The sequence below is a fragment of the Polypterus senegalus genome, chromosome 13, assembly GCF_016835505.1.
Source record: "Polypterus senegalus isolate Bchr_013 chromosome 13, ASM1683550v1, whole genome shotgun sequence".
NCBI classification, from domain to species: Eukaryota; Metazoa; Chordata; class Cladistia; order Polypteriformes; family Polypteridae; genus Polypterus; species Polypterus senegalus.
In genome coordinates this window covers 162831286-162855317 of record NC_053166.1, presented here as the reverse complement: position 1 = coordinate 162855317, position 24032 = coordinate 162831286, and the positions used below count along the sequence as shown (strand labels likewise).

Genomic DNA, 24032 nt, shown 5'->3' with positions numbered 1-24032 from the left:
ACCTCCAGGGGCGTCACTGCTGCTGTTTGACCCCTTATGAGATGGGGCGACGTGATTTGATGGGTGGAGTTACTGCTTGGGCGGGTAGAAGGCAGAGGCGCTATATAAGTCAGACAGATGGGTGGCAAAGGCGCTATATAAGAGTCAGACAGACGGGCGCACTGTGTAATTTTATTTTATTGATAGGGCGCCTTTGAGTCCAACAGACAGACACCTGGCTAGAAGGGACAGGCGCTATATAACAATCAGACAGACAGACGGATGAGAAGGCGCTATATAGCAGTCAGACAGATAATAGTTATAATAATAATATTATATAGCGCCTTTGACGTGTAACAGGCAGACAGACCGAATGCTTTTTTGTCCCGTGGGGGAAATTTAACAAAGGAATCGGGTGAAGACATGAATGAATGTAAGCCAAACCCTGGCATTTCCGAATGCCGTGGCGTGCAGAGTGTGTGCCACGTGCTTCATTGGTGGCTGGAGGAGACTTGCCTTCCGTTTCTTACGTGGACTGATGTAGCCGAGGTCATCTGCTGCCAACACCGAGGCGGGATCTTTGCGTTCGGAATTGTCTCTCCATTCGCTGCGTCACCTTTGTTGTGACGAGGAAGTCCTGTGCCAGTTTGCACTCTTGATGGCGACCATTTAGAGGCTTTTCCATAATTGAAAAATGGCAAACAGACAGAGCCATGAAGACCGGGGGAAAAAAAAAAAAAAACCCTGATGGCACCCCCTGTGGGTGTAATTGGCCTTGTGCACATGATGTGCCAGGCCTTGGAGATGGCACTGTGTTTCAGTTGAAGCGATGGGTCAACATTTTGCATCTTTTGTAGATTCATTTTATTGGGAGTCAAATCTGTCTGTCCACCATATGTGTGCCCCCCACCCCACCCCGTCTCCTTGGCGGCAGTGGGCAGAACGCAGACACTTGTCCGTTAGCCAGCTGGTGTCACCATGTGCCAGTGGAGTTTGGCAGGACCCTGACCAGCAGGGGGCAGCAGTCCGTTGCACTGCGTCTGATTAGAAATTAGAAGGATTTTCTTTCTTTCTTTCTTTCTTTTTCTTTTTTTTTTTTTTTTTTGTCCTATTTTGGGTTCCTGGGAAGCAGAAGTTGTGATGGCACCGCCAGACAAAAGGCGTAAAGAAGTTTTATTTTACATCTGTTTCAGTTTTAGGACGTAATCCATGAGAGCGACGTGCAGTACAAATATATAAACTCGGTAATCTGTTTTTATTTGTTTGTTTGTTTTAGTCAGGTGGTCTTGTGTTCCTTATGGCGTCCATAAATTGTAGGTGCAGGGGGTCCGGGCAGAAATCGATTTCATGCTATAATAACAAACGTGACCTTTGTTTATTTGTTAGATGCCAGTAGAGTGGCTTTATGTCGTCTTCTGTTTACGTGCCCAGGGTCTCCTTCACTCGCACGTCGTCTGTCTCGGCCACCGCTGCCAAGCAAACCCAGCACAAGACGCGTCGTCTTCATCTTCTCTCTACCTGCCTGCATCAGCTCGCACGCCACTCTGGGTGGTCTCCTCATGCCAAGCCATTGCCGTCCTGCCACGGTGTAGGCTGGCAGTTGAGTGCAGAGTCTCGGACGTCCCGTCTGTGCTCGCCATGTGTGTTGTCTGCCATTCGAGGACAGACGCTGTAATCTCAGGGGGTCTACAAGAAGACCACGGCTGCCGAATCAGAGAAGCTTCCAGCCAGACTGCGGCCAGTCCAGTCGTCCCTTTGATAAAGCTGCCTGTAGTTGGCAGGGTGATCATGGCAACATTGGGTGGCAAGTCATGAGCCCACCCAGTATAGGACACGTCCCCTGTGTAATGACATTAATAAAAAAAAAAAAAGAAAAACGCCAAAGCTGTGACAGCCTTGATGCCATTTAGCTGGGCATAGACCACCCAGTCAAGTGTCACAGAGGCGATTTGCCTCCCTGCCTTGTAGTTGTCTCGTTTTAAGGTGCAATGGCGTCACTTGAACGTCACCATCTTGACAAATGAAAACGTGGTGATAGGATGTGCAGTAGTAAAAAAAAAAAAAATGGGCAAGCAGTCCCCGTTGATGAAGACCAATCCTCCTCGTGGCATTGCTTCTGGGGTCACAACTGGCCTTTTAAAAGAGGTTGGCATTCCCAATTGTCGTGCCACCTCTCCACTCCTGCCCTGGTGACCGCTGCCATTCATCTCCTTTCTCTTATTGTCGCTCGTGGTGTCGCAGTGCCCAGGGGGCTCTTGTATGAGTGTCACATGCGCCGGACCTCCAGCAGTCATAAAGAAGGTGAGGGGTCTGATGAAGGGAATGTCACGCCGGGTGAGCACAGGGTGACTGGCACAGTGGCCAGTTGAGGCCCCTCCAGTTCTGTTGGCCCCACTGCCAGGTAATTTGATGCTGTGGCGACTGGCAAGTGTGCGATTTTTGCCGTTTCATGAGACTTTCCCGTGCGGGTGTCGTGAATGCCCTCCTGTGTGCCATGTTCATCACCAAGTTGGAGGCCAACGGCTCTTCTGTGCAGAATCAGCGCCCGAGTCGCTGCAGGGAAAGAGTTAAGTGAAGATGGAGAAGGCCAGGAATGAAGAGCTGAAGCAGAGCTGCCTAGCAACGCTTCCTCAAATATGGACACCGTCGGTGCCAGGCGACAGGCCGAGGAGGATACTGGCAAAATTCTTAATAGGGTTGGTTTGGAATCCTCCAGAAATTGGTGATCGATTGATTGATTGATCAGTCCTGGTCTTAATAGACGGTTGAAAGGCCCGCCACACCTGGCATCATTGGACATACCCCACCAACGGGAGATTTGTTCCAAATGCACTTGTTGTGTGCCATCTTGAGGCCGATCTGTTTGGGCAGCCTCTGCCCGCCTGCCCACCCGCTTTCATTGATTTGCCTTCTCCTCTGAGCTCTCATGGAGGTGCAGTCGCTGCTGTGAATGGCACTGGAGATGTCGAAGGTGGTGGACGTGCCAGCTGTGGCCCATGTCTGCCCTGTGCTCCTCCCTAATGCTGGAGTAATCGAAGCAGACATGGGTCACCGTTGGCACAGGTGCCCCTCGTTGGGGGTTGACATTGTTAATTTTTGATGATGATGATGACCCTGCTTTGTTCTTCATGTTGGGTTTCGCCTGCATATCTAAGCTGCCTTTGCTGTGTTTTGGGGGTGGTCCCCTCAAGAGGTGGTGCCCCCTGCCAATCACTGCCCTCTAAATCTGGAGGCTGTCCCCACAGAGATGCGCTGGCGAGTTTTGGGGACAGTTTGACTGTCGATGTTGTGCTTTGTTTGCTTTGGGTTGCCCTGGAGCTTCATACTTGGACGCAGTTTTGTGAAGAGTCCATCTTCTGTGCCTGCCGGGGTTTGACGGTGACATCCCCCTCTTGTCGTTGGCACCCTGTGCTTTGGCTCTCCGAGTTCATTTAAATGTATTTTGTGTTTCTCTCAGGCTAACAGGTTTGTTGTCCTGCATTGCGAGGGGCTCATCAGTAGAGACCCCGTGTCACGCGTTTACGCAGTTCCACTCTGTGTCTCCCTTGTCAGTTTGGTGCACCCTCTGTAAATCTGAAAGACCCCCCAGGCAGTCTGAACTCCACAGGCCCAAAGAGGGGATTTGGTTTCGAAAGCCCAAAGCTTGAGGTGATGTCACCGATTTGTTTGTGCCCTATGGTGTGGTTGGGCGTTGGGCGAATCGCCGGTGCGAATGCTGGCAGACGTCTTTGTCTAAAGGTGGTCCACAAGGACCCTTTTATTACATTGTCTTAATCTCACTAATAAACCACAAGTCCTTCATGGGGGCTGCGCTCAGGCCTGCCGGGGGTCTCTGGTCCGCACACCGACTTTGGTGTTCACCTTCCTTCCTTCCTCTGCACACAACTCGCCTTGGCATTTCACAGGGTGACCGTGAGATGGCAGTAAAGTGGTCCTCTTCATGCTGCCAGCTGGAGCTGGGGGGTCCTAAGGCCGTGCGTTTTGAATGTTTTTGAGCCAAGTGTCGGTCTTCACGTCTGCAAGCCAAGTTCTCGGTGGTGCACTGGTCTGGACCGCCTGTCCAGTGTAGCCATTTGGTTTGGTTTGCTGCCCGCACTGAGCAGGACGGTGCCCACCTTGTGTACTGAGAGTTTCTTAAAATCCTCATCGTAACCAACGGACCCCCGATCAAGTGAGCCAAAGACCTGCCGTGATGTGATGACAAAGCACTGGGGGTCCACGTTCTTCCAGGTGACACGAGTTTGATTTCCTGGCTTTGTCAGAAGCCCCACCAGAGGGCCACCGTGGCTGATGGACTTCTGCTAGGTTGGCTTCTCCTCCTTTCTGTGGCCGTGACGAGTTCCCGTCCTGCAGGTGACACCAGTCTTGAGTGTCGGAAGGACGCCGACGTGACCCTCTTGGGTTGGGGGGTCTTCTCCGCTGTCTGTGCCGCCGCCGAGAGGGCAGGAAGTAAGTGGGAGCGTCGGTCGGGAGGCTGTGGAGTGCAGCTGAGGTGGTGACGGGCCCGGGGCCGATCGATGCGTCACCTAATAGGACATTAAAAGCATCAGCCAAGAGTGCTGACACACGAGAATAGGAAATGGGAGCGCAAATAGATTTTGTCTGGGGGTCTGAACGCTGCCGCGGCTGCTGCGGTATTGGCACTGCTGGGTTTTTTTTTAAGCTGCAGTGCTGCATTGCAGGCGGTGGCCAACTGAGATGCCTGCGTTCACCGGGAGTGGCAGGGAGCCGTGAGGACCCCGGCCCCCCACTTGTACGCCCTGCTGAGGGTGAGGCTTTGCCATGGCGGGGGGTCCTCTGGACCTTGTCTGTCACTTGTAGACGTCCGAGTTGTTGTTGGTTCTATAGAACGACACCATCACAAAGTACCTGATGGAGCGAAGGTCTGACTTCCGGGCCTGACCAACGTGCAGCACGTCTCCTGTCTGTGTGCCGTGACGGACGCGTGCAGGGATGTCGTGTGGAGACCATTTTAAAAAGAGTGATTGTAGTTTTCTACAAGCTAAAGACCTCCATTGGCCCAAAGTGTTCAAACAAAATCTGCCATGACGGAAGGACAAGAGTCGGTCTGTGTGTCCTTCCAACAGCTGTGTCTCTGCCATTCCAACAGATGGCGCATCAGACATATTTAGTAATGCCTCGCATGTGTCTTTCCAACAGATGGCGCATCCCAAACATTAGCACTGTTTTGAGGAATCCCAAACCCAGCGGAACATAACCAAGACGAGCATTGCATGGTGTGCTGCACACATTAACGCCAAGCCCTACATCGATGACTGCAGTTTCGACCCATTAGAATAAAAGGAATGTCTCTGTTCTGATTGGTGCCCCTTCCAGGATGGGCTCCTGCCACCCTGGTCAGGACAGAGCGGATTTGGAAGTTTAATGGGTGGGATGTTGGTGTTCTGTATCTTATGTTTTGTTGTTGTTTTGAGTCCTCCTTGTTTGTGGGTGGAGCTTCAGGAGGCGGGGCCACTCAAATGTCGCCAGTTTCTGAGCCCCACCCCTTGGTTATTTAAACTGGCTGAGAAGGCTCAGGAGTTGGGAATCCTTTCGGTGAGTTTTCTTCTAAGTTCTGTCTGGCATTGGGATTTGTGTGCAGCCCCTTTCAGGCGACTCTTTGGGACCCTCCTTTGTTCTTTGCCATTGTTGAGTAGGTCTTTTCTTCAGGGAGGTTTTGTGTTTTCTTGTATTTTTCTAGCTTCTCTGCCAGCTTCCCCGTTCGTGGCCGCGGCCAGCAGGCTGGCTTTAGGTGGGCAGAGCAGTTGGGACTCTGGCAGGCTCCCATGGCACAAACTCAGTTTGAGGAGAGGCCTTTCACCCAAGAAGCCCGCCAGTCCCACTCTGTGACTGTCCCCAAACTGACGTGGCCTTCGAGTCCTGCTGTCCTCCACGTGACTTGGTCACTCCCTTCCTGTGTCTTGAGAGAAACACATTTGTGCCAAACGTGGGCCGAGAGCGTCCTCTGAGCCGTGAGTGGCCTCGTGCCTCTGGTGGGTGGTCTTGCAGTCCAGTCTGTCCTGAGGTGTCACCGCATGCATGGGGGCTCCTTTGTGCTTGCTCAGTAAATGCAGAGCTGGGGCTCATTGCCTGTCTGCCTGCCTGTCTGTCTGTCTGTGATGCCCGCTCTTCTTCTTTGTCCGCACGTGAACTTTGTGTCACTCATTTGCTGCTCTGGTCTATGATGCCAATAGAAATGATTTTTAAGTGAGACCCTCAATCAGGGGTCTGAGTCCGACTGCAGCTGGCACAGCCAAGGTGCTGGACTCTCCATCGCTTGTCTCAAACTGGACAGTGAATGTTGGCAAGGTAAGGTAAGTCAGCGGCGGGTTAAATCAAAGGCGCGACTCGGACTCTTCATCAGGACCCGCATGGCCGCAGGTGTGGACAGGCCACCTTTGAGGGCCAATCCTAAGGACAGAGTCGGTGGTCTCTGTCTGTTATACGCCTCGTAAGGGGCCTCATTTGATTCAGGGGTGCAGGGCTGGTGCCCCCTGTCTGATCTGCACCACAGGGTGCTCAGCTACCAGGCTTAGTGGCACAGGGACAGGGAGGCCCAGAAGTCATTTCAGAGAGTATTGACCAGGGAGCGCTCGGCCCGTTGGCATGGTGGGTGAGGCCTGGCCCAGAGACCCCCGGTTTAGTCAGGGCACCTCCTGGATGAAGCGTGTGACGTTACCAAGACGTTTGTTTCCTTCACAGTTGAGTCGAAGCCTGGAATCCAACATGTCTCTCTGGTCTGGTGCTCCTCGCTGGCTGGCATTTGCCATCCGAGTGGCCCGCCGTTTACTTGATGGCTGCTGTACTTCTGGCGAGTCCCCCGAGTGCTGTCACCTTGGCATTTTGTGGGTTGAATGGCGAGCCTGAATACTCTGATTTGGCCCCCATGCCCTGTGTTTGCCCAGTTTCTGCCCTTAATTTAAGGTGCCTTGAATGTGAGGAATTTCACCTGCGGCCGGCCGGCCAGGCTTCACGTCGTCGTCGTCGTCTTTCTTTTCTTTTTGTTTTGCTGGACGTTTTTTTTTTGTGAAGGGGCCAAAACTGAGCGGCGGTCTCGGCTCACTTGGCACTGGCAGGCCTCCCGTTGAGGTGGTGCAGCACGTTTGTCTTCGTCTCCCTGAGTCGTTTTGGTTTTTGGTGCGACTCCATTTTGCTCAAATAAAGCAGTCAAAAAAAAAAAATGAAATGAGAAATGACGCAGCCGGTCTGACTGACGGTTTACATCCTCCTCATCGTCATTGTCATCGTCATCGGTCCTTCAACTTGTCACAGAGTCACGAGGACACACCGCTCCCCAGTGGCTACAGAAACAGGACCCTGGCCTGGAAATCACAGCATTTGAAGAGTCTGGGGAAGCACCACGAGACCCTCAGCCCCCCGAGGAGTGCCGGGGTCCCCGTTTGACAGCCTGTGATGTATTGTCCAGCTCAGCGTCCACTAGGGGGCCCCCCACTGTCTGCACTTTTTGCGACACACTGTGTGATTGAACCCTTGAGTTTATTCAGGTGGTCAGGGCCCAGCAGGGGGTCCACTGCCTGCACTTGGCACAGCCCACTAGGGGTCTGAAGTGGCAGGGGTCCGTTTTTGTGTCTGCCTGCACCGTTCATACAACACTAAACCTGCAATTGTGCTTAACTGGCCACTAGGGGGCCCACCTCCTGTGCTTGTTATGCCACACTTGGGGACTGAGGCCTTGGCTTTGTGCATTAATGTCCCATTGGGACCCCACTAGGTGGCGCTGAGCTTGTGTCGTACTGTGCATGTCGGTGTCCACCAGGGGGCCTGCTGATGACACTTTGTGTTCTTCACCGCATACTCGAACCTGCAGCCCTGTGCTTCTGCCCTTGTCCAGTAGGGGGCTCACTGCCACACTGAACCTTTGGCTTGGTCCCTAATGTCCAGTTCTGTATCCGCCATGAGGCCACCTGCCTGTGCTTGTCACACCCCACTATGACTCTGAAGTGACGGCCTTCTCTTCTTGGGGACCCAGTGGCTGCACCCTTCATACTACGCGATGTCCTTGAACTTTACTGGCCAGGTGTGTGTCCTGCACGGGGGTCCACTGCCTACACTTGTCACTTTGGGACTGAGGCCTTGGCTTTGTGCATTAATGTCCCATTGGGACCCCACTAGGTGGCACTGAACTTGTGTCGTACTGTGCATGCCAGTGTCCACCGGGGGGCCTGCTGCCAACACCTCCCATAATACACCTTCTGCTTGAACCTGCTGCCCTGTGTCCACCGGGGGGCACTCCCTACTCCTTTAACATGACCCCGTGGCACCCTCTGCCTGCCCTTGCAGCTTTGACCTTTTGAGGTCCAGTCCTGTAGCCAGCAGGTGGTCACCTGAGATGGATGTTGGTGGCCCTCCTGCCTTGAGCTTTACGGACCGGCGCTGGAGCCACCAGGGTGCCCACCGCATTCGCGCTTTTCACGTCGTCGTCTGATTTCATTGCTGCTGCTAATCTTTAGCACAGATAAGGCGCCGATGGTGTGCTTGGGGGGCCGAGCGCAGCACTCCCACCTCCCGCTGGTGTCCAGGTAGCGGCTGCTGACACAGGAGCTTCTTCCCGGCCCCCCGTTGGCCTGCTTTGCGGTCTTCAGCCAGCCACGTTGCTCGCCACTGCCGCCGCTCCCTGATGCTTTGTACCCGTTAGCCAGAAATCGATGAACTTGTCACTCGGTGGCGCGGCGCCTCTGCGGCGGTGGGATTGTTGTTGTTGTTTACCTTCCTTCGTCTGCTCGTACCAGAGTGGCCAGTATTTTCTGTAGCTGGCGCGGGCCGGGATGCGGCACTGTGCCCACACTGCAGATTCCCGGGCTTCCTGCAGTCTTGTCTTCATGCCCACGGTAACATGTGAGCCGCACTTTCCTCTCCACCATTTAATGCGGTCAGGACGGGCGCCTGGCTTTGGTGTGCTGGTCTGCTCTCAAGTGGCACTTGCCAGCTTTTTAAAGTGGATGGCATCCTTGGAGCTCATTGTCTTGTCCCCGAGGCCGTGGCGTTGAAAGCATCGAGCAGGCAGTTTAAAAATGGAGGGGGTGGCATTGTTTGTGCCGAGTTCCCAAATATGATTGATTGTGTGCTTGGCAGGAATGCCACCGGAGAAGAGCAGAAATTAGCGAGAGCGAGAGTCACGGTGGGCACGGCACGCAGGAGCAGAGTGACATGGGTCACCTCCAAGGGGCTCAAGTGATGAGCTGGTGATGAGGGGCTGACAGACGCGGACAAATCAGGAGGAAAGGTGGTGCCAATGGGCAAACCAGTGAGGCGGAGGGTGCGAGTGGTCCTGGGTAACAGCTGGACCCGACTCTGAGGCCCCAGTCTAGGGTGCTTGTCTGGCCCTCCTGGCAGTAGTTGGCTGTGACGTCGTCCCATGCCAGGCTGGCAGCATAACACAAGTGAGTGGGGGTCCGGTCCGGTGGCGATTGGGTGGATCAACGCTCATTTACATACGTTTTACCGTAACGAAGTATCTGTCCCGTGGTGGGGGGGACGGCTACCTCCTGTGAGGTGGGACATGGTTGCAGGGCTGGAATTTCAAAGTGTGCCATCTTCAGGTGTGAAAGAGACTGGCACATCCCACCGCAGATGTTTTAAAGAGTTCAGCTCTGGGGTCTCCAGACACACAATGGAGGTCTGTCAGAAGTAAGCAGCCCTGCCGTCTTTGAACTTCTCGGGGTCTGCAGGCCTTGGTCGGCTCCTTCACGGTCGTTTTTCACAATGGCACTGTCCGGGGTAACGGGCACAGCTGCCGCCTCTAGGGAGATTCTCCTCAAGCCTTTCCCTTGTATTTGTCTCCATTGAAGACCCCCACGTCTTGGTCTCAATCAGACTGCAGGTTTGTCTTCCGGTGGGTCTCCATTTGTGTCGCACGGCTCCCATCAAACTCCAGACGTGACTTGATGCCAGTCTCCCTCAGAAGTGGCAGACCTGGCCCCTTGGTCACCCCTCTGACAGCAGGCCTCCTTGGCTGGCACGGTGGCTCCATGGAAGGTTCAGCGCTTTGCCAGTCTTGTCGTTGGCTTGTCCCCCTTTCTTCATCTTCACGTCCCACGGGCCGCTCCTTGATCTTCGTGGCAGCAGGTCTGATCTGATCTCCCGTTTGGGTTGGGAGACCACCCAGAGCTTGTGTGTGGAGTTGATGGTGCAGGCCTACAGTGGGAGGCCGGTGGTCCTTGCAAATGTGTTTAGTGGGATTTCACGGGAAAATTCAATCCCTCGAGCGCTTCAGGCCGGCGAATTCGGAGCAGTGAGGACGTTTGAGGTTCTTCTCTTTAATATCCATCCGTTATCCAACCTGCCATATCCTAACTACAGGGTCACGGGGGTCTGCTGGAGCCAATCCCAGCCAACACAGGACGCCAGGCAGGAACAAACCCCGGGCATGGCGCGCGCACACACACACACACACACAGTAGGGACCATTTAGGACCACCAATGCACCTGACCTGCATGTCTTTGGACTTTAGGAGGAAACCCAGGCAGACACGGGAGGACATGCCAACTCCACACAGGGAGGACCCGTCACGAACCCAGGCGGGTCTCCTAACTGCAAGGCAGCAGCGCTACCCACTGCGCCACCGTGCCACCCTGTCTTTAATTTAAAAGTCAAAAAGGATTTAAACCTTGACGACGACGACGATGATGATGATGATAAGTCTGATTGGTTTTTCTTTTTCTTGTGCTCTTCCAACAGGCCAAGTCTTGTATATGTCACATGTGTGGTGCCCACCTGAACCGACTCCATTCCTGCCTCTACTGTGTCTTCTTCGGCTGCTTTACAAAGAAGCACATTCATGAGCATGCGAAAAACAAGCGGCACAACTTAGGTAAGTCCACCTTGGCACAACATGGGTGAGCCTACCGGGTGGGTGGGGCACAACTCGGGTAAGCCTGCCCATGGGGGTGGCACAATTTGGGTGAGCCTGCCGGGGGTCCTTTCTTGGGGGCAGCAGATGAAGTCCACGGGACCCATCCAGGTGTGTGAGGTTTTACTCTTCATCAGTGAATGGTGCCATCCAGCCCCGCTTACTCTGGCAAGTGGCACGTCGCATGTGGTGATGACATTCGGTTCAAGTGCATGCTGGGAGCACTACAGCCGTAAAGCGTTAGGAGTAACTTACTAAAACGGTACGACAGCAACAGGCCCAAACATCTGAACTAAACTGGGCACTCGGGCAAATGGAGCGCAGATGTAACGTGACCGATGTGGACAAATGTGGGGTATGGGAGAGTAAAACTCTGAGGGGTCCGGGGGGCTGCTACGACAGATGACATCATAGTAACCGGACAGCTTTTCTTTTTCTTTGACTGACTGAGATGTCCACCATGGCAGGTGGGTGCATATTCATCACTAGCTGGACCACCTAGTGGCCAGTTGATTTGGGCCTCTGCAAGGTGGGCAGTAAGGCTGTGTTTGCTCACATGATGTGCTTGATTCGTGGGCACTGAACCATCCGAGGAATAAAAACACAAGAAGGCTGGCAGCCATTTAACATTTCACTTAATATCAACAAAAGTGCCCTGTAAGTATGTGGTGGGTGTTCTGGTGCAGGGCCCACCGAACTGACAAGATGGCCGCTGCATGCTCAATAAGTTGGCCTGACCCTAAAACTCAAAACCAGGCCTGCACACCCGGCCCGCGGCGCGCAGTGGAGCTTTGGTAGAGATGGTCAAGTTTGGTCGTGTCGGCTGGTGGGGGCGCCACGTGTAAATGACGAGCAGCATCCCAAACCTAATAACTGAACACAATGAACAGAGAACACAAACCAATTCGTGATCGGGACAGTAATCAAGAATAGGCGCCATCCGAAAAGTTTTCAATCAAATGAATTATTAGAAAAACGGCCAACATACAAAAAAAAGAAACCAAAGGCAGGAACAGTAGTGGGGGGCCGCGGGGGGATGCCCCACCAGCTGGCCATTTTGGTGTGATTGCAGTCTGAGGGGCACACGCGTCATCCCGCTGGCATTGGGCTAAAAATGGCAGCCACATCAACCTTGACCCACAGCCCAGGGCAGACTTCGCCGCTGCTTTTGTGCCTAAAGTGGGCCTCGGTCTGTAAAGCGCCCGGTCACTGGGTTGGCACCCTTCCTGGGTGTGAATGTAGCTGTGCTAAACCTGCAAAGCATCTTGGGAAGTGGCACCCCACAGGCTGCGCTTGCCGTTTTCTGCAGACTCTTGAGGTGTAGCCTAGTGGCGTGTGACCGGCTGTGCGGACCCCCGGCGCTGGCACTGCGTGGCCCGACTTGGTGCTTTCATCCCAAAGTGTTAAATGCTTTAACTCTTGCGAGGCTCCTTTTGATTTCTGTTAAAAGAGCGGAAGACATCTGTTGTAATGAATGGCTTCTCGGCTAAGTGCAAAATGATGTGTGGTGAGCGCGAGGCGTGTAATTATCTGCCGAGCTTAATCAGGTAAGCAAGACGACATCAGAAAGGAATAAATGGATAATTACACATTCCGCTGTCGTAATTGCCCAGCTATAGATGGAGCTTAGTAGTAGCAGCGCCAATCCGCTAAGACGGCTGCAGGCCCCCCAGCCCGCGTACGTCAGGCTCGCTTGTGTCTCGCTTGTCCCTCGCCGCCTCTCGCGCTTCACTTCCTGTTTACGGTCTCTATGGTCACGTGTTCAGAGAGCGGCCAACGTCGTAACTTGTAAGAACACGTCTCTCCTCTCCCCGGCGCCGCGATTGGCAGAGTGTGAGTGAACAGAAGTACCTCGTCATGAAACCTCCTGACAGATCTCGGGGCACACCTGGTGCCACCTCTGAGCACAAGATAGCTGGAAAATGAAGGGCAGCCACGTGAAGGGCTTGGACGTAGCAAAAGAGACCACCAAAAAAACCTCGGGACCTTCACTGGCCACCCCGGGAGAGGATCCGCCCCAACCACTACCTGCAGCCGTCAAAATGGGGGGGCACCATAAAAAGCTTGATGAGGCGAATCTAACAAAGGGCACTGGAATGACTACAAGAGGTCTGCCCAAGTGCCAGTCAGCAAAAGCCAACCTGTAATTGGAAACCAGAGCAGAAAATCCACACTCCACACTAACTGGGCACCACTGCCTGGGCTTCCTCCTCTCCGGACGTAAATAGCCAGGGGGCGGGATAAGGAGTAGTGATGTCAGGGTGGCCCCGCCCCTTGTGGTACCACTCTCAGGGTCTCGCATTGAAAGGAGCGAAACACGATTGCAGAAAAACAAATCGAAAGACATGGCAGATAAATAAATACAAGCCAGGCGTGTGCGTGAATTTGTCTCTGCCCCCTTTAATGATGCGCTTGTCTCCCCTTCTGTAATAAAAAAACACAAAAATGTGTGAGTGTGTGAGACTCGCAGGGCCAGACGTGTTGGGAGTGGCGGTGAAATAGGCTGCCAAGGAGGCTCCGCCCACATCACCTCTTTCCTAAACACGCCCCGCCCATTTCCTCCGGTCCGCCGGAGTGTAGAAAATCGTAAACTCAATGAGGTATCAATTAGTGTATCGAAATACCAAATAGAAAATCGGCAGTCAAGTCCGGATATGAGTGGTCTCGGGGGAGCTCACCGAGACTCTGCGGGGGGGTGGAGGAGCGGGTGACGTCCTGGTGGCTCGTGGTTTAGCGTTCTCCGTTCTTCACTGACGCCATGCGCGTGACACGACTGCGTGTATCGATCTCGACGTCGGCTCTTTCGCCGTTTGTTGGTCGAGCCGCGTTGACGTTGAACTGTGGGGTCTCGGGCCATGTGACGCTGCACTGGCTTGATTGGCTGGCTGGCTGGCTGTCTTGTAATACGTGGCGCTGCTCAAAGCCTTTTTCAGGTTATAAAGTCATTGGAAGAGCAACCTTGAGGTTCCAAAGCCCTGGCACACTACGGGTGGAGTGGCATGTTAAAGGGGAGTCCTGCCCGTCGTTAAGTCGCTTTAGAGAGTCCTGAGCATTCAGCTCATCATCTGAACCAAAAAACAGTCTGTGGTTTGAATTCTCCACTCCAGAATGGGGTGGGGCAGTCAGGACAGAACAGGTGGGCATCTGTGCCCGCTGTCATTGTAGGCGCCCTGTGTCCACTGAGAGGATGGTGACTTCTGTTGGCGTCACTACTGCCTTTCTCTTTGTGCAGTGAGCGCCATCCCCATGGCACTTAACAAGAACAGCTGGCACGCAGGCAGGTTTGGTGACTTGCTCAAGGTAGCACCAAGAGGGTGGGTTGTGCCACGCTGCCTAAACGGTCTCAAAGACGTGTTGCCACTGCAGCAGTGCACAGCAGGTATGCCATAGTTAAAATGTCAGTGACCGCCATGCCCCTCTCCAATAGGTGCTGCTTGGCACATCGGGGTGCAGCTCCTGATGGGAGTTTTTATGTGGCGTGCCAGTCTGTGACAACGGCTTCGCCATGGTGGGTCACTCGTGGTGTGTGATAATCCACATGCCAGGCCTCTGCGTGTATAAGCACAGAACTTCCTTGAAAGCCAAACTCTGCCACCAGTGACTGGCAGAGGAAGAGCACCGCCATGTTTTGGAGGCCGTCTGGTCTGATCCGACTCGGTCATCTGTGTTTGGTCATCTCTTACCCCCCCCACGCACACTCACACTCTCGGTTACAAATTAACCCAAGGAGACGCTCGTGACTTGAAAGCCCAGCAATTCCCGTATTGCTTTTCACATTGTGGCACTGGTGCCAGTCTGTGGCATGAATCGATACTCTTGGGCACGTACCACCCACCACCTCACGCAGCCTCATCCTACACCCTTCATTACTTTCACACATTATGCTAATTTGAAGGATTCTGCATCTGCCAATCCACTGAGGCTATGATTCGGTTGTCCTGGCAACGGTAAATAGGCGGCACAGCGGACAGAAAACCTCGGCAGCCGGCGTGGAATGGCGTGTGACACCATGTGGACTTTGAAGGGGCTCGTTGCAGGTATGCAGAAAGACCCGGGGGTCACAGACAGAAAGGGAGCAGAAAGACCCCGTGAGGCGGATGGGCGAGGAGATCCTCTCGGCCGGCCTGCTGTCCTCCTTGAGCTCTCTTGGGGTGGGCAGTGCTGATGAACGGCGAGTGCGTCCCTCGTCCCTGCTGTCAGATTTCAGCAGGTGCTTCCTCTCCTCCTTCCTCGCTGCCAGGTGGACCCTCACAATGTCACCCAAATCCACTGGCTGCCCCTCCCGCGGCTGAATTTAGTGAGGGTACCGAGTCATTAATGAAGGAGGGTGGCATTCGAGGCTGATGGGACCACCAGGTCACGGGGCTGAAGCAGAAGACCTTCAGATTGTTACAGAAATAGTGGGAGAGATCTGAAGAAGGACGTGGAGCTACAGGCCTCCTCTCCTCTCCTGTCGCTCGTCTTCCTCTTTAGTCGCGTCACGGCGCAGTGCCAGGCGTCTTCTCTTTGACCCGTAGAAGTGACCTACCACTGTCAGAGCTGCCCGATTTGCTGACTCGCTGATGCCAATGTGGCCTTCTGCTGTGTTTTCACCAGTTGAACTCTCCCACCCGTTGCCTTTAAAGTATTTGAAATAAGTTAAACCCGCTCCACGTTTAGAGACGCCCTGAGCCCACCTGCATTTCCTGACTCGTGTTGACCTCTGACCCCTCAGTCCTGATATGCCCTCCTGCTCCCTCGGCTGCTTCATCTTCGTTTTTGAGACAACTCGGGCCCCTTTGTCTCTCTACTTTGAGACCCCTGAGGTATCCCAGCAGTGCTCTTGTAATATGGGGGCCTGCACTCGCCAGCCCACCCAAAGCCAGCCAGTCTCCTAAGTGCCAGCTCCAGCCCAGGCAGGCCTTTTAACGGGGGGTGGGGGGTTTGGCCTTAAAAGTTCCAGAAATTTGTCAGATTGCCCCACAAGGAAGGGGGGATGACCGTAAACCTCCTGCCGTGGGTATGAATCTTTAACAAAAGAGAAACGTAACAAACTACTTGAAGGATTTGCCTTAAAGACCCCAACGCACGACCCAATCGTCGAAATTGAGAAAAGGAGCAAACAAATCACAATGAGCAGAAAGTCCTCAGAAACGGCAAACCTACCAGACTGTGTGCCAGCTCAGTGCGCCACTGCTGAGAATGGGCAGCCAGAGGGAGGGGCCAGCCACGGTGATGTCATCGTGACCACACCCCCATGGAGTAACAAATAATAAATCAATCTAACAAAGGTGGCATCAAAACAATAACTTAGTAATACAACTAATTTAATGAGTGCCCAGGGCAAAGCTGGCAGCGATGTAACGAACTGTGGAAGCCCAGCAGAGTCTTCTGACCCACGGCTACCCTGCTTTCTGGGTGGACTTGTCGGGGGTCCCTGCTCTGCCCTTGAGGGGCTTTCAGGTTGTCGGTTGGTCCTGCCATTCCAGTTCTGGCTCGGCATGGACCCTCTGCTTTGTGCAGTGCTGTGGATGTGAAGACCCCGTTTCCAGCCTGACCATTTGCTCCACGCCGCTAATAGTAAATGCATGAGTTCGGGCTCACTTGGGGGTCTCGGCTCCCAAAAGCCGATCGGAGAGGCCTGGCAGTCCTCTTGTAAATCTAAAGGGTCCCCTTGTGTTCGGGTGGAGTTGACGTTTGGGGACGAGTGGCCAGTGCTGCACAGCAGATGAAGTGGCAGGCTTTTGGTTTGGATTTTTTTTTTTTTTTTTGAAATTCTCTTTTGGGGGTCTTAGACGTCAAGGGGTCTTGTGGTGACATTTGTTACGTGCCCCCTCGCTGGTGTCGCAATTTTTGACTTGTTGGCCTTTTGCTCCTATTGTTAGGTTTTTGTTTTTTGCCTTCTTTGTATTTCATTTTTTTTCCTGTATGTCACTGCTGCGCCTGTTATGTTCCATGTGTCTTGTGGGTGACCCTGCTTCTTGGTGTGGCATGATGGTGACAGCATCGAGGACAAGTGGGACAGTGGACCTCTGACTGGGCCTCAGCTTCCCCTTGCCATTGACTTGCTTAGCAGACCCTTTTATCCAAAGAGGTCAACAGAATCGAGTCCACATCAGTCTGGGGGGCGGGCAGAGTGGCCTGGTGACAGGACAAGGGAACAAAACTCATCGTCACAAGCGAGGAGCTCACAACAAACCCACCCGCCACTATCAGGTAGTCGGAAATTCAGCAAACGCGAGGGTCTCCAGACTTGTGACCACCTTGAGCGAGTCCAAGTTTAGTGTGACGGTGGACAACTCGATCCACCAGGCAGGAGCTGCACGTGAAAAGAGCCCAAAGTGAGATTTGATAACCACGCAGAGGTGGCATCTCCAGGTGCCATTTATCAGCAGATTCGAGTGGCAGAGAAGGCACAGAGGACCTCATGAGGGTCTCCATATGTAGGTGCAGACCAACTGACCACTCTGTAGCCAAGTGTCATGTCAACCTAATGTGCCGCTACAGGAAGCCAGTGTAGTGACATGTGCCCACATCAGATGTGCCACTGCATTTAGAATCCAGTGCCACAGGCTGGTGGTCCTGCCCCCCCAGTAATCCAGCTTGACTAGGAGTTGTGCCACATACTCCGTCAGGTGTGAGTGAATCTGTAAGACTGAGAGCCTGTAGCCTTCTGGGTCTGTGAAGGTGGGGGGGCTCATCGGTGACCACCTCAAGCCTGCATGCCAGCTTGGCAGGTGTGGGCAACAATGAACCGTGCTGGGATGACGAGATGGTCCGTGTCGGCCAGGCTGAGACAGCAGTGGAACGTGCGGAGGTTCTAGCTGATGCCGTGTGACAAGACCAAGCATGGGACCGGCTGATGAGGCGCAGCCCGTCACTGATCACCTGGTGCATCCTTGGCACATCTCCACGCCAGGACTCCTCGTAGGATCAGCCCCAGTGATGCCCAGGCCAGCGAGGGTGTCAAGGAGTGTATGCTGGGCACCTGCTTTGACTTTTCGCTGCTTGTTGTGTCTCAGATTTCCAGACGTCCTAACACATCTTACTTTGAGTTTGCAGCCCTGAATTCCGGTGACAGTGACGTTTATATTGGTTGTCACTTGCCCTGAGTCCGGTCTGAAGGGGACGCCTCATAGGGCCACAGGTTCTGCCTGCCTGCCTGCCTGCCTGGACAACTGAATTGTGTCTCCTTGTGTCTTTGCAGCCATTGACCTCTTATATGGGGGCATCTACTGTTTTGTGTGTCAGGATTACATTTACGACAAAGACATGGAGCAGATTGCCAAAGAAGAACAACGCAAAGCCTGGAAGCTGCAAGGTACCCAGAGCCGTGTGTGCCAGTGTGCGTGCGTGCGTGCGTGCGACCTTTGGTCCTAATGACATTGTGTACAGACTGGATGGAGTGTTCTGGAGAGGGGGGTTCAGTGGTATTTGGGGTCCAAAGGCTGTAGCAGCTTTGATGGTGGGCACCACACAATGCGGCTGCCGTGACAGAAGGTGGCATATTGGGGGTGCGCAGTCCACAGCCCCAGTGGGGCCCGGTGGGGGTGAGACTGCTGTCCGGTGGTCAAGCGCAGGCGTGTGGGGGGGTCTTTTGGAAGTGCCCCTCGGACTAATGATGTTGTTGTTTCTAGGGGTCGGGGAGAAGTACTCGACGTGGGAGCCCACCAAACGAGAACTGGAGTTGCTGCGACACAACCCTAAACGGAGGAAAATTACTACAAATTGCACCATAGGTAGGAGAGCGGAAACCGAACTGAGGCGAAGTGCGAGAGGCGCGCAGCGCTGGAGACGAAGGTCACATAGAGGAACGGTTATTAAAAAAACAACGGCGGGGGGTCAGGTGATCAGAGCGCCGTCGGCCGTTTGTGCCAGGGTCATCACCAAGGCAACAGCAAAGGTCAAAGAACACGCGTCCGATTCCGTCGCCTCTCTCTTTCTCGGGGGTGGCACCCCACTGTATTTCCGCACAAGTCGGATACGTTGAGAGATGTGGGCGCTCATTCGCACATTCCCAGGGTAGCTCCGTAAAAGTATTTCCATGGCAACGGTTGGTGCAATTGTGGCACACGTTACAAAACGAATATGGCGTCATGGCAGATGTATTGTCTACGTTTCCAATCCTCCATAATGTGGAAAAACTAACGTGACGTTTGGATTCCTTGGTTATCGGAAGCGTACTTCCTGAGAGTTTGACCAGGAAAATGTGTGCTAAAAGTATTAGTAGACCACTTACCGTATCAGAAGAGCCCCCCCTACCATCTCCAAACTCGTCCAGCAGGCTTAAAAAGAGAGATGGCATGGAAACGAGGTGAGAACTGCGGAGCACAGACGTCACTCGCAGAAACTTGGGAGTCGACTTCTGGACCCTAAGCTGACCAGCGCAGCAAATACTCGATCCGAGAGTCGAGAACCGATTGGCGCTCAGAATCGTAAAACCCACAAAAAAACCGAATAAACGCAACAAGACGCAACGGTGTCTGTGCCCACCATTGGGTAAAGGGAGCAGGCAGAAAGGTGGCCTAACTGGCAGTGTTTGTGCGTGGAGGTGGTCCGCGTCCCCTCCTGTCCCTTCCCTGCCTTGCGTCGTGTGCTCCTGATTTCCTGGTGCGTCCGCTGCACTGACTCATCCGGTTGTTGATCAGTAAAGCTGGGTGTCCTAATGCCATCGCAGCACCTCAAGTGGCCCCTGGAGGAGCAGTAATCGTGGGACACGAGGATCGTACAGCAGTTTGTGACAGCCGTAGGCCCGGCGCCTCCTTCCTCTTCCTCCTCCGCTCACGTGGGGTGCTGTACACTCCTCTCCCCCTCAGATCCACTTTCTCTTTGCTCGTCGTCTTCTCCGTTTCCATAAATCTCTCCCGCCCCCCGTCGTTCAGGCCTGTGCCCCTTTTTTCCCGTAGTATTTTTCGAGAGTTCCCGTCTTTAACTGTGCCCTCTTATTTTGTTACTCCACACATTTCATTGCTGATGCTTACCACCTGCTGCCCTGACTGCTGCCTTATCCACTTTACCCCTCGCTCACGTGGCACTCCTGTTTCTGTTTTTTTGTTTCTCCTGCCCGATTGCACTCTGTGGTTTATTTCTGACTCTCGCTCCCCATTTTCTGTTGCTGCTGATCTCGGATATCGAAGCCTTAAATTCTCCATCTTGTTGTCTTCCCTTAAATCTCCGATTTTCTCTCCTTTATCCCCCCACTAATGTTCAGGCCTCGCTGTCCACTGCTGTCCTCCGCTCCCTGTCATCGATGTTGTTAGTGGTGCCACGTTGTGCCCAGCAGCCCTGGTCTGTGATCACCGTCAGTCTCGTCATAGTTTGGGGGATGCGATGCGTCGGCTTCATCCAGTAGTTCCACGCTAGGCCAGTGACGTCACCGGCCCTCTCTTTTCTGGTGGCGCCATGTGGCCCTGTGATGTTTCCAAGATCCCACACACAAGATTACGTTGTGCCATTAAAAAGAAGTAAAACTGAATATTCCAAGGGCTGGCCTGGCAGAGCGAAGCTGTGATTGGCGAGTCGCCTTGGATAAAAGAATGGCGCCCGTAAACGTTAAAAGGCTGACTTTATAAAGAAGACCCCCACTTGGTTTTCTTCGGGTGGGGCGCTGTGGATTCTCCTTTTCTTTTTCAGATTTGGTGTTTGTCACTGGGGTGCGGGTCCAGCTGGTTTGGTGTCCCCGAGGGGTGCGGGTCCAGCTGGCATAGGAAGTGACTTTGGGGCTCGCTGTGGAGGAGAGGATGAGGGTAATTCATTGGAGGGTCTTAAGCTCCATTATCATGAGTTTGATTTGCACAAATTGTAAAACAATAGCGTCGGCAGGAGCTCAGACCAAGTCAGACTGGTGGTCCGGGGTAAAGCACATGAAGGACGGACGGACGGACGGAAGGTAGCAGGTCTGCACCGCTGGAGCCCTTGACTTGTTTAACTGAATGAAAACATGGCTGTGAAAGTGAGGGTCCGGTTTGAAGGGTTTATTGTAAACCTCACTTTCTAGCCCCCCTCTGACAAGCGAGTGTAGAAGACCGGCGGTTTCTGCTTTACTGTATGTAGCGCCTTTCGTGGCGGGCAGCATTGTGACGTCCCCCGTATCGGAAGGAGTGAGTAGCTCGGGTCCTCGTGGAGCCTCAAGCCCACGTGCATGCGGGGGGATTTGGGCCGACGAGAGCGAGCCGAGTGTCCTGTCACTTTTCCAGGTGTTCCCTTCCAGCCTGCCTGTCCCTGCATTGCTTTGCGCGTCTCGGGTCTCTCTGTTTGGTTCTAGCGGAGTCCCGATGCCCCCCAGCACATCCCGTCGACCTGGGCATTGAGTAGCCGCCTGTCTATTAGACGTCTGAGCCTCTGTGTGTTGTGCGATCCTTAACGTCGCTCAATAGGTGGAGTGTTTGAGACCCCCGAGGGCTCATTTTCTGCCGGTCCGCTTAACGTTTGTCCTCTTGTCATTTGTTTCAGGTCTTCGAGGCTTAATAAACCTAGGGAACACATGCTTTATGAATTGTATCGTCCAGGCACTTACCCACACTCCTCTCCTGCGGGACTTCTTCCTCTCCGACCGACACAAATGTGAAATGCAGTCCAACTCCTGCCTGGTGTGTGAAATGTCGCAGCTCTTTCAGGAGGTGAGCCTTTTAATGATTCCTAACGACCTTGACAAGATGAAGAGCTGGAGGTGACGTGACCTGACTTGGCCGTGCCACTCACCGGTGGGCGATCCGAGCGTCGCTCGTTTTACAAATGCCAAGCATCTTCGCCGCGTTCCTCGCGGGCCTGGGAGGCGTTGGGCGAATGGTGCAGGCAGCTTCAAGCTGACCCGATTCAGTCAGACGTTTGTGTTTGCTGAGGCACCCTGAGCTTCTGAGGACGCGTGGGCGTCACTTGAGGCCGTCGTTGAGCGCGACGGTGGCTCACAGACGAGCTATTCTGCGTCACGCGGCGCCCGCTTTGGCTCCCCTGTGTTTTGAGTTCGCTCCGCTCCAAGTGAGCGTTTTCCTGCTTATCTCTGACGGGTGGAAGACGGTGGTCTTGATGAAAGGTTCCTGCTGTGGAGGGAAGCCTTGAACCGACTGTTCAGACTCCTCTCCTGTCCCCTCTCGGGAGCATCACGAAGGCGCTTTGAATTCTGGGAATGGCAGCCAGCATGTTGTCCTCATCTGCACCTTGAATACCAGTCGTGCGTTCAGCGTAGGAGGAGCGGCCCGATCTCCTGAAACGTGATGAAGATCTGCCACAAGACCCCCTCACCGGTGTAGCAAGCCTCTGGTATGGTGGGCTCGTGCTTCTCGTCCTCGCCCCTCCCTCTCCCGTTATAAAAATGGAGGCCATAAATTCCAGCAGGGCCTTGTCTGTGTAATGCAGAGTTGAGTCCCACCAGTAGGGTCATTAGTGTCCCGTTTACAGAGTAGGGGGACGTTCTTAGTCACATGTGCCAGTCGACATGGCACCCTGGTCACCGAGGATAGCGGGCTTACCTACAAACCTGTGTCGGTCTGACCTGAGAAATCTCGGAATGCGATGGTCACAGCCTGGCAGTGAAACTGTATACCGAATGTGGATGTGCCCCTTCAGGAATGGCACTCTCCACAAAAGAAGAGCAAAGGCATGGCCTCCTGGGTTAAGGGTCCTCCGTCATTAAATCATTGAGGCTTGAGGGTTACGGCAAAGATGAGGAAGACGGCGTCGACGGGCGCCGGTGTGCAAATGTTAAACTGTAAATGCAAAATACAAAGGCGACCAACGTTTACGTGATACGGGCAAAAAAAAAAAAGACCCGTGGGCAGTTTGGAACGTGGCACCCATCTTTGAGCCTGAAACGACACCGAAGAGAAGGCGACATGGGTGAAGCAGAGACTCGGCTCAGGACTGCTCAGGCCGCGGCCCCGTCGTCCCCCTCATTGTGCTTGATGGCTTCAGCCACACGAGGAGAGCCAGAGACGGGGGGGGGTCCGGTTACACACCTGTGAACGGTCAGGACGTGTTTAAGGGGGAAATAAAAACGACATTCTGGACCGAGTGTGTGTGCGTGTGCCCATGAAGACCACCTCTCGTTGGGTGCCGTAGCTGGTGGCTTTAGGACTTGTCATTTCGGCCAGCACTCTGTGTCTAGTAATGTTTTCTGTTTCCTCCCTAGTTTTACTCTGGACATCGATCTCCTCACATTCCCTTTAGGTTGTTGCACTTGGTGTGGACGCACGCACGGCATCTAGCAGGGTACGAGCAGCAGGACGCCCACGAGTTCCTCATTGCCGCACTCGACGTATTGCACAGACACTGCAAAGGTAAGGACAGCGGCACCGGACGGGCACTTACTGTTTTCGGTAAACACCCCATTCAAAAACGTGAAGCCCCCAATTATCATGTGGGGTGGGGTGGGCCGGCCCAGAAACACACGAGGCATGTGGCTCTTGGTCTTCCCTGCCACCAGAAAGCCCAGTGGTGACAATCTGCTTCTTCAGAAGTGGTCTTTTCCTGCAGCAGTAAGGGGGGCTTTGGCAACCTTTTTACCGTGAAAGGAACTGTAAAGATAAGTGACTTAGAAATCAAACCGGGACAAGCTGAGAGTTCTGGACAGGGGGACACGTTCAAGTACTTTGGAGCGGCTAAAGTCAGACAGCGTGAACGATTCTAAAATCCACAGCCGTGCAGCGTTACAAACTAAAAGGAGGGGCTTCAGCTGCCAGGACACACAGGTTAGCCCCCCACAGTGGTAAGGGCGTTATATTGGGCATCACAGTGGGTAGTATGGCGCTGCCACTGTCTATGTGGGTTCTGTAAACTCTCTCCTCGTGTGTGTATGTGTGTGAAGTTGGGGGGGTACAGGGTAGGTGGGCTTCATGTCCAAATGAAACTTTAAACGGGCGCAATAAGAGCGAGTGAGCCTTCTGACCCGCTGATGGGGGGCTCACAGTCGACCCCTTCCTGCTGCTGGGTTTCTGCCCTTCAGTCCGGAAGTGGGACTTCTCTCGGGTGGTCTTGTTTATCTCACACTTTTTTTTTAATTTAATTTTCTTGTTCCATATCTTCCTTCTAACGCTGCCCACCGATGTTCTGTCTGTCTGTCTGTCTGTCTGTCTGTCCAGGTGATGACAATGGAAAAAAGGCCAACAACCCGAACCACTGTAACTGCATCATTGACCAAATCTTCACGGGTGGGCTGCAGTCCGATGTCACCTGTCAAGTCTGCCAGTAAGAACAGCTTTGGTACTT

The 24032-nt window shown here is 53.7% G+C and overlaps 1 protein-coding gene across 2 annotated transcripts in view; it reads left to right on the top strand.

Moving 5' to 3' along the window:
• usp22 (ubiquitin specific peptidase 22) overlaps window positions 1–24032 on the top strand; it is a 60682-nt gene that overhangs the window by 26613 nt on the left and 10037 nt on the right. For both annotated transcript variants that reach the window (XM_039773850.1, XM_039773851.1), the window contains 6 exons: window positions 10679–10811; window positions 18037–18150; window positions 18467–18568; window positions 21282–21448; window positions 22957–23104; window positions 23906–24011. In XM_039773850.1, coding sequence (XP_039629784.1) covers window positions 10679–10811; window positions 18037–18150; window positions 18467–18568; window positions 21282–21448; window positions 22957–23104; window positions 23906–24011 — 770 coding nt within the window. The remainder of the gene's footprint in view (window positions 1–10678; window positions 10812–18036; window positions 18151–18466; window positions 18569–21281; window positions 21449–22956; window positions 23105–23905; window positions 24012–24032) is intronic.